The sequence below is a fragment of the Ranitomeya imitator genome, chromosome 1 (genome assembly GCF_032444005.1).
Source record: "Ranitomeya imitator isolate aRanImi1 chromosome 1, aRanImi1.pri, whole genome shotgun sequence".
Taxonomy (NCBI): Eukaryota; Metazoa; Chordata; class Amphibia; order Anura; family Dendrobatidae; genus Ranitomeya; species Ranitomeya imitator.
This window is the reverse complement of record NC_091282.1, coordinates 815,357,488-815,373,184: the sequence shown is the minus strand read 5'-3', so window position 1 is coordinate 815,373,184 and position 15,697 is coordinate 815,357,488. Positions and strand designations below refer to the sequence as shown.

The 15,697-nt window shown below is 42.7% G+C and overlaps 1 protein-coding gene across 1 annotated transcript in view; it reads right to left on the bottom strand.

Moving 5' to 3' along the window:
• Positions 1–15,697, bottom strand: part of APC2 (APC regulator of WNT signaling pathway 2) — a 122,408-nt gene that overhangs the window by 6,299 nt on the left and 100,412 nt on the right. Inside the window, exons 8-15 of the mRNA XM_069739755.1 lie at positions 10,978–11,058; positions 10,715–10,801; positions 10,186–10,564; positions 2,395–2,490; positions 2,038–2,177; positions 1,670–1,747; positions 925–1,041; positions 630–844 (exon numbers count right to left, since the gene is read on the bottom strand). Coding sequence (XP_069595856.1) covers positions 630–844; positions 925–1,041; positions 1,670–1,747; positions 2,038–2,177; positions 2,395–2,490; positions 10,186–10,564; positions 10,715–10,801; positions 10,978–11,058 — 1,193 coding nt within the window. The remainder of the gene's footprint in view (positions 1–629; positions 845–924; positions 1,042–1,669; positions 1,748–2,037; positions 2,178–2,394; positions 2,491–10,185; positions 10,565–10,714; positions 10,802–10,977; positions 11,059–15,697) is intronic.

The window sequence follows — 15,697 nt, the reverse complement described above, 5'->3', positions numbered from 1 at the left end:
TGTAAAAACAAATGAAAAAAATCTTTTTAGAAATTTAACAGAAAGATTCTTTAAACCTAATGAAAAATGAATATTGTTGAAAGATATTGTGCTTATAGCTAGTAATAATTATAGCCATCAATGTTAGTGATGAGCGAATATACTCGTTACTCGAGTTTTCCCGAGCACGCTCGGGTGTCCTCCGAGTATTTTTTAGTGCTTGGAGTTTTAGCAGCTGAATGATTTACATCTGTTAGCCAGCATAAGTACATGTGGGGGTTGCCTGGTTGATGGTTGCTACATGCACTAGTGTAGTCTGTAAAATTAACCAGACACGTGCATTCTGCATTTTTTTTCCAAACGGACCGTAGGTTCATGTGGAAGATCGCTAGTTTGCACTGGCACATAAACTATTGTTGGTCAGTGCGCTGTCCATGTGATGTCTTTTGCGTACATGGACATCACGTGTTACCAAAAACACACTTGTCTAAACAAGCACTTAAGGCCAGGGGAAGAGTGAAGACACCAGCATTGTATCAAAATTAGATACCTCATATAGCCACTATTTCACAATGCTAGTTTAACCTAAAATGTAAAATATACTGAATTGCGCTCATAGAAGAAGAGGGAAATACTAGGACAGTCTTTACCTGTAGTCATCACGAGTGGCGATTAGACTGGATACGTTTCTAAGGATACCTCCTCCACTCTCTATGATAGACAGTGAGTTGCTCTGACACTTGTAAGTCAGGGTGCTCACCAAAAAACCAAGCGATCCATCAACGGAACAGACAGATGCCTTGTTCTCAGTGCTATGGGCAGACAAATTCCACAAGGCGCTCAACACACTTTTCAACGTTGACTCCTAGTATGACAAAAATCACCTGTAAATTATTGTACCAAAAGTGTACCGTAAGACAAGTATCTCCTAGACTTGTTTCTTACCTTGCTGGCACGTAATGCACACTGCATTAAACTAACAACACTGCCTATTTCACGCAAAATCTTCTTACTGTTGATATCTGCTCGCCATGACAAATTTCTCAAAATACTTGATGCCACCTGGAAAATAATCATATAAAGTAAATATACACTACAGCTCTGGAAAAAAATTAAGAGACCACTGCAAAATGTTTAGTTTGTCTGATTTTTCTCTTTCTAGGTATATTTTTGAGTAAAATGTAAATTGGTCATTTATTCTATAAACTTTTGACAACATGTCTCCGAATTTCCAAGCAATACATTTTTTTTCTGACAAAGAAAAGTGGTCAAAATTAAAAAACAACAGCAGTGCTTTCAGACCTCAAATAATGCAAAGAAAAAAAGTTCATAATCATATAGAAACAACAATACTAATGTTTTAACTCAGGAAGAGTTCAGAAATCAATATTTTGTGGAATAACCATGATTTTTAATCACAGCTTTCATACGTCTTGGCATGCTTTCCACCCGTCTTTCACACTGCTTCTGGTGCAAAAATGTAAGCAGTTCTTCTTTGTTAGATGTCTTGTGACTATCCATCATCCTCTTGATTACATTCCAGAGGTTTTCAATGGGGTTCAGGTCTGGAGATTGGGCTGCCCATGACAGGGTTTTGATGTGGTGGTCTCTTAATTTTTTCCAGAGCTGTATATGCACAATGTATAAAATAATGAACAAATAATGTGCAGAGAATATACACAAAACATACCTGCTGAAGTTCTTCACTCTCAGATGCCAAGTGAGCCACAATGGCCTGCATGCAGCCACGACGGGAGCACAAGGTAGCCTATGCGATAGGAAATAAGTAGTGATAGCAATTATTGTCATTACCCACTGAAGATTGCGCATATAAAACTACATAGAATTTCATATAAACTGACATGTTCAATAACAGCGAAGATTATTATTAGTAATTAATTTTTAACGCATATTCGGCAAGTATAACCACCTGCTAGTGGTGACTATATGCAGCCAGAATTATATAGTTGTCAATGAATGTCTTAGTATTATGATCAAACGTATACAACAGACATATGCTCTATGTCCAGAGTTAATGCTAAGCTATTGTTCACTTACCTTGTTCACCACATCTCCAAAAGTGAGATTGGTGAGTGCCATCCCTGCATAGCGCCGCAGTGCCAAGCTAAGGGGATCACTGGTCATACGGTGCATCTGGTAGTCTACCTCTAGAAGCTCTGCAATTGTTTGCAGGCCTCCTAAGAAATGCAAGATGAAGAAAATAAGATACAACATATAGAGTATCAGGGTATATTATCTATAGATCCTACTGCAGCCATAGGTCTAGTAAATTCTTCTGAAGAATCTATCCTCCCTGCTGCTGCCTTTCTGTCTGTGCAGATAGTTATTGCATGCAGGTAATAATGAATCTTTAGGAATTACAAAGATGAAATTGGTTCAGCATGAAATACTTGCCTAGCTCATTCATTGCTCTTCGATATTCTTCATCAAATGATAATTTCATAATGGCACAGCTGGCTTGGCAGATTTGGGGTTCTATGGGCACCGGAGCTGAAAGAAAGACTTTATTTGACTTCTAGGATGTCTTCCCTACATACTCTTGTTAAGCGTATACCAAGGCACCTGACTTTCCATTCTATATATTTACATTTCTCAAATTATCAGTTTCATAATAAATGTAGTCTCTTATCAATAACAGGGATATTACACATTTTTTTTATCTTTTGGCCTGAATATTAAGGTTTTGAAATCTGAACTATTAGGTGTTGAGTTCCCGCCGCTGCACAGGGGAAACTCAAACCTCCTCCTCTGCAGTCTCCCATTCTCCTCCAGCCGCAGTGGAGCCTGCTCAGCAGAGACGTCGGTCCCAGCGCCTAGCTCAGGCAGAAACTGTGCGTTTGGTCACTGATGCCCTTCCAGGCTCAGCCTTTGTAACCAGCACTGATCAGCGGCGAGCAGGCGCTCCTGGGACTAAGTCTTGCTTTTCTTCTTCTGAGCATGCCCAAGGGACGACCTCTCATTGGAGGTTGGGGGTCACATGCTCAGGTCCTGTGGCAGCTCCTATTGGACCACTAGGAAGGTCCTGGAGAACTACAGCTATAAAAGGTTTGCATGGCCGCACAACCATGCGCTAGTATAAACCTGTTATTGTGTGTGTGTGGATGTATGCCTGTTCTGGTGAATGCTCCTAAATCATACCCATTCCTAGTGTTGTTGACTGCTCGCGAATGGTGGAGCTACCTAGCGCCTGACAGTGCTATCCTTAACACAAGAGCACGATCCTTACTGCGTAAAACCAGTAGCGACCGCCAGTGCAGCGCCGTGCGCAATTAGTGCGCTTTCCGAGCCCTAGTTAGGGTGGTGAGTGGCATCTCAGCATCTGACTCAGGGTGTCCTCAGGCACAGGCTCAAAAGCCACTGAGGGTCAGAGCGAGATCAATCACCAGCATAGTGGGGGTGAATTTCAGGGATCCCACTAGCGCCCATCTGCTGCACCCTGTGACTGCTAACAGGGCACAGCGTTTCCTTTGTTCCGCTGGGACTCAGTGAAGCAACAGAGTTCGCATCAGTTCATACCGGGTGATGGAACCCGTGTTTATTCTGGCATAGTACCGCCATATAGTGCCACCATTACCTAGCAGCAGGTTCCATCTCTGCACGGTGGACCCCGGCTGCGAACGCACCTTATTACTATCTTTATATTTATTCAGTGCGTTTCGCCAGCCCTAACATTAGCTGAGCAACGAGAGCTTTTAGCGCATAAAAATGGCCAATTTTATGTGTACCTCGTAGCCACTTTACGGCATCTCTCTTATACGAGGTCCTACTCTAAACCTACCTCGCTGAGAATAAACGTCTCCATCTGAACGGGTACATGTGAAACCTCTTCTTGGACTCAAATTCTCTCTCTCTGTGGAGGGGCATTGGACCTACTATAATTAAAACACCTGAAGCTAGGAGGCAAGGAGTGCACGATCAGAAGGCTAGAGAATACATTTCAAAAACCTGATCTGCACATCCAAACATAGACAGAATGTGAACAGGTGCTGAACCCAGAGTCGCCAACCCGTATATAGTTAAATAAACAGGGCAGCACACTGCAGCGCCAAAACATGCAAACTTGAAAACACGAAATTTAAACTGCATTACTGCACTAGAAATATGAAAAATGAGAGCTTTTAGCGCATAAAAATGGCCAATTTTATGTGTACCTCGTAGCCACTTTACGGCATCTCTCTTATACGAGGTCCTACTCTAAACCTACCTCGCTGAGAATAAACGTCTCCATCTGAACGGGTACATGTGAAACCTCTTCTTGGACTCAAATTCTCTCTCTCTGTGGAGGGGCATTGGACCTACTATAATTAAAACACCTGAAGCTAGGAGGCAAGGAGTGCACGATCAGAAGGCTAGAGAATACATTTCAAAAACCTGATCTGCACATCCAAACATAGACTGAATGTGAACAGGTGCTGAACCCAGAGTCGCCAACCCATATATAGTTAAATAAACAGGGCAGCACACTGCAGCGCCAAAACATGCAAACTTGAAAACACGAAATTTAAACTGCATTACTGCACTAGAAATATGAAAAATGAGAGCTTTTAGCGCATAAAAATGGCCAATTTTATGTGTACCTCGTAGCCACTTTACGGCATCTCTCTTATACGAGGTCCTACTCTAAACCTACCTCGCTGAGAATAAACGTCTCCATCTGAACGGGTACATGTGAAACCTCTTCTTGGACTCAAATTCTCTCTCTCTGTGGAGGGGCATTGGACCTACTATAATTAAAACACCTGAAGCTAGGAGGCAAGGAGTGCACGATCAGAAGGCTAGAGAATACATTTCAAAAACCTGATCTGCACATCCAAACATAGACTGAATGTGAACAGGTGCTGAACCCAGAGTCGCCAACCCGTATATAGTTAAATAAACAGGGCAGCACACTGCAGCGCCAAAACATGCAAACTTGAAAACACGAAATTTAAACTGCATTACTGCACTAGAAATATGAAAAATGAGAGCTTTTAGCGCATAAAAATGGCCAATTTTATGTGTACCTCGTAGCCACTTTACGGCATCTCTCTTATACGAGGTCCTACTCTAAACCTACCTCGCTGAGAATAAACGTCTCCATCTGAACGGGTACATGTGAAACCTCTTCTTGGACTCAAATTCTCTCTCTCTGTGGAGGGGCATTGGACCTACTATAATTAAAACACCTGAAGCTAGGAGGCAAGGAGTGCACGATCAGAAGGCTAGAGAATACATTTCAAAAACCTGATCTGCACATCCAAACATAGACTGAATGTGAACAGGTGCTGAACCCAGAGTCGCCAACCCATATATAGTTAAATAAACAGGGCAGCACACTGCAGCGCCAAAACATGCAAACTTGAAAACACGAAATTTAAACTGCATTACTGCACTAGAAATATGAAAAATGAGAACTTTTAGCGCATAAAAATGGCCAATTTTATGTGTACCTCGTAGCCACTTTACGGCATCTCTCTTATACGAGGTCCTACTCTAAACCTACCTCGCTGAGAATAAACGTCTCCATCTGAACGGGTACATGTGAAACCTCTTCTTGGACTCAAATTCTCTCTCTCTGTGGAGGGGCATTGGACCTACTATAATTAAAACACCTGAAGCTAGGAGGCAAGGAGTGCACGATCAGAAGGCTAGAGAATACATATGTATTCATATGTATACATACAATATGTATTCTCTAGCCTTCTGATCGTGCACTCCTTGCCTCCTAGCTTCAGGTGTTTTAATTATAGTAGGTCCAATGCCCCTCCACAGAGAGAGAGAATTTGAGTCCAAGAAGAGGTTTCACATGTACCCGTTCAGATGGAGACGTTTATTCTCAGCGAGGTAGGTTTAGAGTAGGACCTCGTATAAGAGAGATGCCGTAAAGTGGCTACGAGGTACACATAAAATTGGCCATTTTTATGCGCTAAAAGCTCTCATTTTTCATATTTCTAGTGCAGTAATGCAGTTTAAATTTCGTGTTTTCAAGTTTGCATGTTTTGGCGCTGCAGTGTGCTGCCCTGTTTATTTAACTATATACGGGTTGGCGACTCTGGGTTCAGCACCTGTTCACATTCAGTCTATGTTTGGATGTGCAGATCAGGTTTTTGATATGTATTCTCTAGCCTTCTGATCGTGCACTCCTTGCCTCCTAGCTTCAGGTGTTTTAATTATAGTAGGTCCAATGCCCCTCCACAGAGAGAGAGAATTTGAGTCCAAGAAGAGGTTTCACATGTACCCGTTCAGATGGAGACGTTTATTCTCAGCGAGGTAGGTTTAGAGTAGGACCTCGTATAAGAGAGATGCCGTAAAGTGGCTACGAGGTACACATAAAATTGGCCATTTTTATGCGCTAAAAGCTCTCATTTTTCATATTTCTAGTGCAGTAATGCAGTTTAAATTTCGTGTTTTCAAGTTTGCATGTTTTGGCGCTGCAGTGTGCTGCCCTGTTTATTTAACTATATACGGGTTGGCGACTCTGGGTTCAGCACCTGTTCACATTCAGTCTATGTTTGGATGTGCAGATCAGGTTTTTGATATGTATTCTCTAGCCTTCTGATCGTGCACTCCTTGCCTCCTAGCTTCAGGTGTTTTAATTATAGTAGGTCCAATGCCCCTCCACAGAGAGAGAGAATTTGAGTCCAAGAAGAGGTTTCACATGTACCCGTTCAGATGGAGACGTTTATTCTCAGCGAGGTAGGTTTAGAGTAGGACCTCGTATAAGAGAGATGTCGTAAAGTGGCTACGAGGTACACATAAAATTGGCCATTTTTATGCGCTAAAAGCTCTCATTTTTCATATTTCTAGTGCAGTAATGCAGTTTAAATTTCGTGTTTTCAAGTTTGCATGTTTTGGCGCTGCAGTGTGCTGCCCTGTTTATTTAACTATATACGGGTTGGCGACTCTGGGTTCAGCACCTGTTCACATTCAGTCTATGTTTGGATGTGCAGATCAGGTTTTTGAAATGTATTCTCTAGCCTTCTGATCGTGCACTCCTTGCCTCCTAGCTTCAGGTGTTTTAATTATAGTAGGTCCAATGCCCCTCCACAGAGAGAGAGAATTTGAGTCCAAGAAGAGGTTTCACATGTACCCGTTCAGATGGAGACGTTTATTCTCAGCGAGGTAGGTTTAGAGTAGGACCTCGTATAAGAGAGATGCCGTAAAGTGGATACGAGGTACACATAAAATTGGCCATTTTTATGCGCTAAAAGCTCTCATTTTTCATATTTCTAGTGCAGTAATGCAGTTTAAATTTCGTGTTTTCAAGTTTGCATGTTTTGGCGGTGCAGTGTGCTGCCCTGTTTATTTAACTATATACGGGTTGGCGACTCTGGGTTCAGCACCTGTTCACATTCAGTCTATGTTTGGATGTGCAGATCAGGTTTTTGAAATGTATTCTCTAGCCTTCTGATCGTGCACTCCTTGTCTCCTAGCTTCAGGTGTTTTAATTATAGTAGGTCCAATGCCCCTCCACAGAGAGAGAGAATTTGAGTCCAAGAAGAGGTTTCACATGTACCCGTTCAGATGGAGACGTTTATTCTCAGCGAGGTAGGTTTAGAGTAGGACCTCGTATAAGAGAGATGTCGTAAAGTGGCTACGAGGTACACATAAAATTGGCCATTTTTATGCGCTAAAAGCTCTCATTTTTCATATTTCTAGTGCAGTAATGCAGTTTAAATTTCGTGTTTTCAAGTTTGCATGTTTTGGCGCTGCAGTGTGCTGCCCTGTTTATTTAACTATATACGGGTTGGCGACTCTGGGTTCAGCACCTGTTCACATTCAGTCTATGTTTGGATGTGCAGATCAGGTTTTTGAAATGTATTCTCTAGCCTTCTGATCGTGCACTCCTTGCCTCCTAGCTTCAGGTGTTTTAATTATAGTAGGTCCAATGCCCCTCCACAGAGAGAGAGAATTTGAGTCCAAGAAGAGGTTTCACATGTACCCGTTCAGATGGAGACGTTTATTCTCAGCGAGGTAGGTTTAGAGTAGGACCTCGTATAAGAGAGATGCCGTAAAGTGGATACGAGGTACACATAAAATTGGCCATTTTTATGCGCTAAAAGCTCTCATTTTTCATATTTCTAGTGCAGTAATGCAGTTTAAATTTCGTGTTTTCAAGTTTGCATGTTTTGGCGGTGCAGTGTGCTGCCCTGTTTATTTAACTATATACGGGTTGGCGACTCTGGGTTCAGCACCTGTTCACATTCAGTCTATGTTTGGATGTGCAGATCAGGTTTTTGAAATGTATTCTCTAGCCTTCTGATCGTGCACTCCTTGTCTCCTAGCTTCAGGTGTTTTAATTATAGTAGGTCCAATGCCCCTCCACAGAGAGAGAGAATTTGAGTCCAAGAAGAGGTTTCACATGTACCCGTTCAGATGGAGACGTTTATTCTCAGCGAGGTAGGTTTAGAGTAGGACCTCGTATAAGAGAGATGCCGTAAAGTGGCTACGAGGTACACATAAAATTGGCCATTTTTATGCGCTAAAAGCTCTCATTTTTCATATTTCTAGTGCAGTAATGCAGTTTAAATTTCGTGTTTTCAAGTTTGCATGTTTTGGCGCTGCAGTGTGCTGCCCTGTTTATTTAACTATATACGGGTTGGCGACTCTGGGTTCAGCACCTGTTCACATTCAGTCTATGTTTGGATGTGCAGATCAGGTTTTTGAAATGTATTCTCTAGCCTTCTGATCGTGCACTCCTTGTCTCCTAGCTTCAGGTGTTTTAATTATAGTAGGTCCAATGCCCCTCCACAGAGAGAGAGAATTTGAGTCCAAGAAGAGGTTTCACATGTACCCGTTCAGATGGAGACGTTTATTCTCAGCGAGGTAGGTTTAGAGTAGGACCTCGTATAAGAGAGATGCCGTAAAGTGGCTACGAGGTACACATAAAATTGGCCATTTTTATGCGCTAAAAGCTCTCATTTTTCATATTTCTAGTGCAGTAATGCAGTTTAAATTTCGTGTTTTCAAGTTTGCATGTTTTGGCGCTGCAGTGTGCTGCCCTGTTTATTTAACTATGTACGGGTTGGCGACTCTGGGTTCAGCACCTGTTCACATTCAGTCTATGTTTGGATGTGCAGATCAGGTTTTTGAAATGTATTCTCTAGCCTTCTGATCGTTCACTCCTTGCCTCCTAGCTTCAGGTGTTTTAATTATAGTAGGTCTAATGCCCCTCCACAGAGAGAGAGAATTTGAGTCCAAGAAGAGGTTTCACATGTACCCGTTCAGATGGAGACGTTTATTCTCAGCGAGGTAGGTTTAGAGTAGGACCTCGTATAAGAGAGATGCCGTAAAGTGGCTACGAGGTACACATAAAATTGGCCATTTTTATGCGCTAAAAGCTCTCATTTTTCATATTTCTAGTGCAGTAATGCAGTTTAAATTTCGTGTTTTCAAGTTTGCATGTTTTGGCGCTGCAGTGTGCTGCCCTGTTTATTTAACTATATACGGGTTGGCGACTCTGGGTTCAGCACCTGTTCACATTCAGTCTATGTTTGGATGTGCAGATCAGGTTTTTGAAATGTATTCTCTAGCCTTCTGATCGTGCACTCCTTACCTCCTAGCTTCAGGTGTTTTAATTATAGTAGGTCCAATGCCCCTCCACAGAGAGAGAGAATTTGAGTCCAAGAAGAGGTTTCACATGTACCCGTTCAGATGGAGACGTTTATTCTCAGCGAGGTAGGTTTAGAGTAGGACCTCGTATAAGAGAGATGCCGTAAAGTGGCTACGAGGTACACATAAAATTGGCCATTTTTATGCGCTAAAAGCTCTCATTTTTCATATTTCTAGTGCAGTAATGCAGTTTAAATTTCGTGTTTTCAAGTTTGCATGTTTTGGCGCTGCAGTGTGCTGCCCTGTTTATTTAACTATATACGGGTTGGCGACTCTGGGTTCAGCACCTGTTCACATTCAGTCTATGTTTGGATGTGCAGATCAGGTTTTTGAAATGTATTAGCTGAACAACGTTAGGCTGTCCATATAATTTACTATTAATTTTCTTTACACCTTATCACCAGCCCAAAACAGAACAGGGGTATGGCTATGAATACTGCTGAAAACACCTGATTGACAAAATGTTTTATGGCAAGAGAAACCAGATAGAGAAACCCAGCATAAAATTCTCTCTGCAAAACAACAACACTGATTATGACCTAAACTAGGCAGGAGATCTTACTGACAGGTTGCCTGGAATAGGTATATATATACCTAGACTACTATCATGCACACCATCCTTCGGCTCATGACTTAGCATCCAATCCCAGCAGGTCTCAGAGTATGAACGTATCTGTTCCAGAATGTGGAGGACTCTCATCTCCTTTTTAGCTTGACCTTCGTCTGGTTGGGAGAAGATGACATTGTGAAGCGCAGCATTTGCTCGCATGCGGGCATCTTTGAAACTCTGTGATTCAAGCGTTCTTCCATCCCGTTCGGTTTCATGTAGGATCTGCAGCAGTAGTGGGAGACAGCCAGATCTACGCATCGCCTGACAACTGTCCTGTGAGCTGGACATGGCCAACAAAGTACGTGACATGTCATCTTTATCGCGTGTGGCCAACATGGACAAAAGCCAGAACACAACCTCAACCTGCAAGGAAGAGTAGGTATTGCATTACTTGGTATTACAATTTGTGTGAGAATGTATCATTGTGTATACATAAGATCATTTCTAAGGTCAATATATGCTTTTACTAATCTGCCAAAAATTGTAATGTTATAGCCTTCATTATACTGTTACCTTGTTTTCGGGTTGAGCAGAGTTGTCCTCAGCTTGGGAGATGGTCTCTGTAAAAATTTTCTCTGTAGGTTCATGACTTACACTGTGCTGTGAATGATAATTACATACATAGTACATGAATTTGATAAGTGTTAAGGAACATTGATGTGTGGCATAAAGCAGGAAAAGGATTTTTTTTTGTAGAGCCTTCTTCTGTATATAAATCCTCCATACAGATAATCTAAATGACAACGTAATGTTTCTTCCTGCAAGAGTGTTTTTACCTCTGTAGACTGTTCTCGGTTTTCAATTTTCCGTATTTCTTCCAGCTGCTGCTCTATTTGCTCCACGCGGGATGCTCGAATCTACCAGACAGAAATATGTATAGGGGTTCTCATTTAACTATATAAATTCAATATTTTAAATAAATATAATGCCAACTTAATATGTTGGAGTCGCTACTTGTAATATCTTCAGCTCCTTTTTATTAGACTGCTAAAGTTCTAGTGTGAGGGGCTTGGGTGGCGCTGCTTAGCCATGTGAACACTGCTGTACTCTACAGCATATTTACAAGAAAGACCCAACAATACAGCAAAAGATGGCTAGACAGAGGGAGGTGCTCCCACCATTAGCACCCCATAACATGAAAACACAGCATAAATGGGATGCCATGGTAGCCTGGAATTTAAAGGGAGCCTGTCATGTAAAATAACACAATAAACCTGTAGATATGGGGTTAATATGCAGGTTAATAGCGTTCTGAAGCTGTGCAGCCGCCGCACTCAGGTCCCTGCTGCCAGGAGGAAATTAACTTTATTTTCCCAGGCAGCTTCAGTCACAGAGATGACGCCGACACAGTTTCAGTATGCTAGCCACCAAAGTCATATGGCTTTAGTGAGCTTTAAAGTGGTTGTCTATTACTGCACATCCCCTTTTTAAGTGCTAAAGTGTCCTAGGTAAAATAATGAATACACATACTCCCCTTCTGGACCGTCACCTTTCCAATGATATGTATCCCAACAGTCACATGTTGTTGTGAGATGTTGGTGAATAGATTTGCAGCATCTGACTTCGACTGCTAGAGGTCACTGTTGCCTCTTGGATAGACTGTTGCAGACCTCTTGGGTTTTTTGAGTAGAGTTGAGTAGTAGTAGGAGAGAGCTGACTAGAGGAGGACAATCGACTGCCATCCTGGGAGCTGAGTTCCAGAAACTGACCAGAGTACTGAGAAACGTGTAACTGTTCCTGTGACTCATGCTAGAGGAAGAGTTACTTTGTGGAGAGTGGAGATGACTATGGTTGGATGCAGAGTTGGATTCCCCCTCAAGGCATCTTCTATGACATGGAGGGTCTAGGATCCACTCCTCGGCCTGCCAACTAATAGACGAATGAACAATCAAAAAAATAATGGACACCAGAGCTAGAAAAATATAACAACTTTTATTGAGAACCAAATTTCTAAAATGTAACACGTAAATATTAAAAATACAAGTAAAAAGATGCAATAAGGAAGAGAAGGGTGAACCTAGTTATATATTTATTTGACTTGGAGCTTTTTTCTCCCTCCCCTCGGTATAGCTGCCCACTTCTTACCATCACAATTTTGTGTAACAGTCTGTGTTGTTTTTTTCGGGCCTTTAACTTGAAGTTTCTATACCCGGGGGATTACTTATGTATATGTATGTATGCACGGTCTGCTGATTTAGTACTACTGAACTGCTCCATTGTCATTAGCTGTTAACCGTGTGTGGAACTAGGTTCACCCTTCTCTTCCTTATTGCATCTTTTTACTTGTATTTTTAATATTTACGTGTTACATTTTAGAAATTTGGTTCTCAATAAAAGTTGTTATATTTTTCTAGCTCTGGTGTCCATTATTTTTGTGGTTGTTTAGTAATTTAATATGGCGGAGCATATATGCTGTTTGCTCTTTGTATAGGTTTACTAATAGACGAATGAACAATCAGCTGCCTTCTTCAGCGACCAGGTTTTGGTTGGTAAGTCCTGAGCTCAGACCCCACCACACAGATCCCGATAGAGTTTACATGGAGACTTAGAGAGAGTTTGGCGCCAAACATAAATCCTGAGCTAGAGACATTGTTTGCTAGTAGTATTAAATGAACCAGAGCTAAATTCTCATTTCATTAAGGGGAACTTATATTCAGATAGCGTAAAGAATTGTAATATTAGAGAATTGTTACGTTTGTGAAGCGTTTCGTTGCACCACCGCAGGGATCGCTTCTTGCACCCATCTACACCCTTGTCCTTGGCTAACTTTTGGTTACCACATTAGGCAGAACCACAGGTAGGCAAATAATTTATCCGATACAGGGCCGGCTCCAGATTTTTGAGGGCCCTGGGCGAAAGAGTCCCAGTGGGCCCCCCTTTAAAATATACCACGATTCATGATGCACAGATACAGCAGAGAAATATAGCACAGCCACGTAGAATATAACACAGCCCGCGTAGTATATAACACAGCCCAAGGAGCTTATAGCACAGACATGTAGCTTATAACACAGCCCACGTAGTATATAAAACAGCCCATGTAGCATATATCACAGACACGTAGTATACTGCATTGCACAGCCCACATAGCATAACACAGCCCACGTAGTATATAGCACAGCCACGTAGCATTTAATACAGCCCACGTAGTATATAACACAGCCATGTAGTATATAACACAGCCCACGTAGTATATCACACAGCCCACGTAGTATTTCACAGCCACGTAGTATATCACACAGCCACGTTGTATATAGCACAGCCACGCAGTATATAACACAGCCGAAGTAGTATATAACACACAGCCACGTAGTATAACACACAGCCACATTGTATATAGCACAGCCACGCAGTATATAGCAAAGCCTAAGTAGTATATAACACAGCCCAAGTAGTATATAACACACAGCCCACGTAGTATATAACACACAGCCCACGTAGTATATAACACACAGTGTTATGGCTGGCAATCAGGCAACACAGCGTGCAGTAATCAGCGCACATACAGAGATCTGGCAATAACCAAAAACAATAGGACGAGCTCTGAGACGTGGAATCTCTGTAGACTGCAGTACCTAATCTATCCTCACACAACTATAAGCAGCAGTGGATTGCGCCTAACAACTACCTATGCAACTCGGCACTGCCTGAGGAGCTGACTAGCCTGAAGATAGAAATACAAGCCTGACTTACCTCAGAGAAATACCCCAAAGGAATAGGCAGCCCCCCACATATAATGACTGTTAGCAAGATGAAAAGACAAACGTAGGAATGAAATAGATTCAGCAAAGTGAGGCCCGATATTCTAGACAGAGCGAGGATAGCAAAGAGAACTATGCAGTCTACAAAAAACCCTAAAACGAAAACCACGCAAAGGGGCAAAAAGACCCACCATGCCGAACTAACAGCACGGCGGTGCACCCCTTTGCTTCTCAGAGCTTCCAGCAAAAGACAATAGCAAGCTGGACAGAAAAAAACAAAAAACAAACTAGAAGCACTTATCTAGCAGAGCAGCAGTCCCAAGGAAAGATGCAGTAGCTCAGATCCAACACTGGAACATTGACAAGGAGCAAGGAAGACAGACTCAGGTGGAGCTAAATAGCAAGGCAGCCAACGAGCTCACCAAAACACCTGAGGGAGGAAGCCCAGAGACTGCAATACCACTTGTGACCACAGAAGTGAACTCAGCCACAGAATTCACAACAGTACCCCCCCCTTGAGGAGGGCTCACCGAACCCTCACCAGAACCCCCAGGCCGACCAGGATGAGCCACATGAAAGGCACGAACAAGATCTGGGGCATGGACATCAGAGGCAAAAACCCAGGAATTATCTTCCTGAGCATAACCCTTCCATTTGACCAGATACTGGAGTTTCCGTCTAGAGACACGAGAATCCAAAATCTTCTCCACAATATACTCCAATTCCCCCTCCACCAAAACAGGGGCAGGAGGCTCCACAGATGGAACCATAGGTGCCACGTATCTCCTCAACAACGACCTATGGAATACATTATGTATGGAAAAGGAGTCTGGGAGGGTCAGACGAAAAGACACCGGATTGAGAATCTCAGAAATCCTATACGGACCAATAAAACGAGGTTTAAATTTAGGAGAGGAAACCTTCATAGGAATATGACGAGAAGATAACCAAACCAAATCCCCAACACGAAGTCGGGGTCCCACACGGCGTCTGCGATTAGCGAAAAGCTGAGCCTTCTCCTGGGACAAGGTCAAATTGTCCACTACCTGAGTCCAGATCTGCTGCAACCTGTCCACCACAGAATCCACACCAGGACAGTCCGAAGACTCAACCTGTCCTGAAGAGAAACGAGGATGGAACCCAGAATTGCAGAAAAATGGAGAGACCAAGGTAGCCGAGCTGGCCCGATTATTAAGGGCGAACTCAGCCAACGGCAAAAATGACACCCAATCATCCTGGTCAGCGGAAACAAAACATCTCAGATATGTTTCCAAGGTCTGATTGGTTCGTTCGGTCTGGCCATTAGTCTGAGGATGGAAGGCCGAGGAGAAAGATAGGTCAATGCCCATCCTACCACAAAAGGCTCGCCAGAACCTCGAGACAAACTGGGAACCTCTGTCAGAAACAATATTCTCAGGAATGCCATGTAAACGAACCACATGCTGGAAGAACAAAGGCACCAAATCAGAGGAGGAAGGCAATTTAACCAAGGGCACCAGATGGACCATTTTAGAAAAGCGATCACAGACCACCCAAATGACCGACATTTTTTGAGAAACGGGAAGGTCAGAAATGAAATCCATCGAAATATGTGTCCAAGGCCTCTTCGGGACCGGCAAGGGCAAAAGCAACCCACTGGCACGTGAACAGCAGGGCTTAGCCCTAGCACAAATTCCACAGGACTGCACAAAAGCACGCACATCCCGTGACAGAGATGGCCACCAGAAGGATCTAGCAACCAACTCCCTGGTACCAAAGATTCCTGGATGACCGGCCAGCACCGAACAATGAAGTT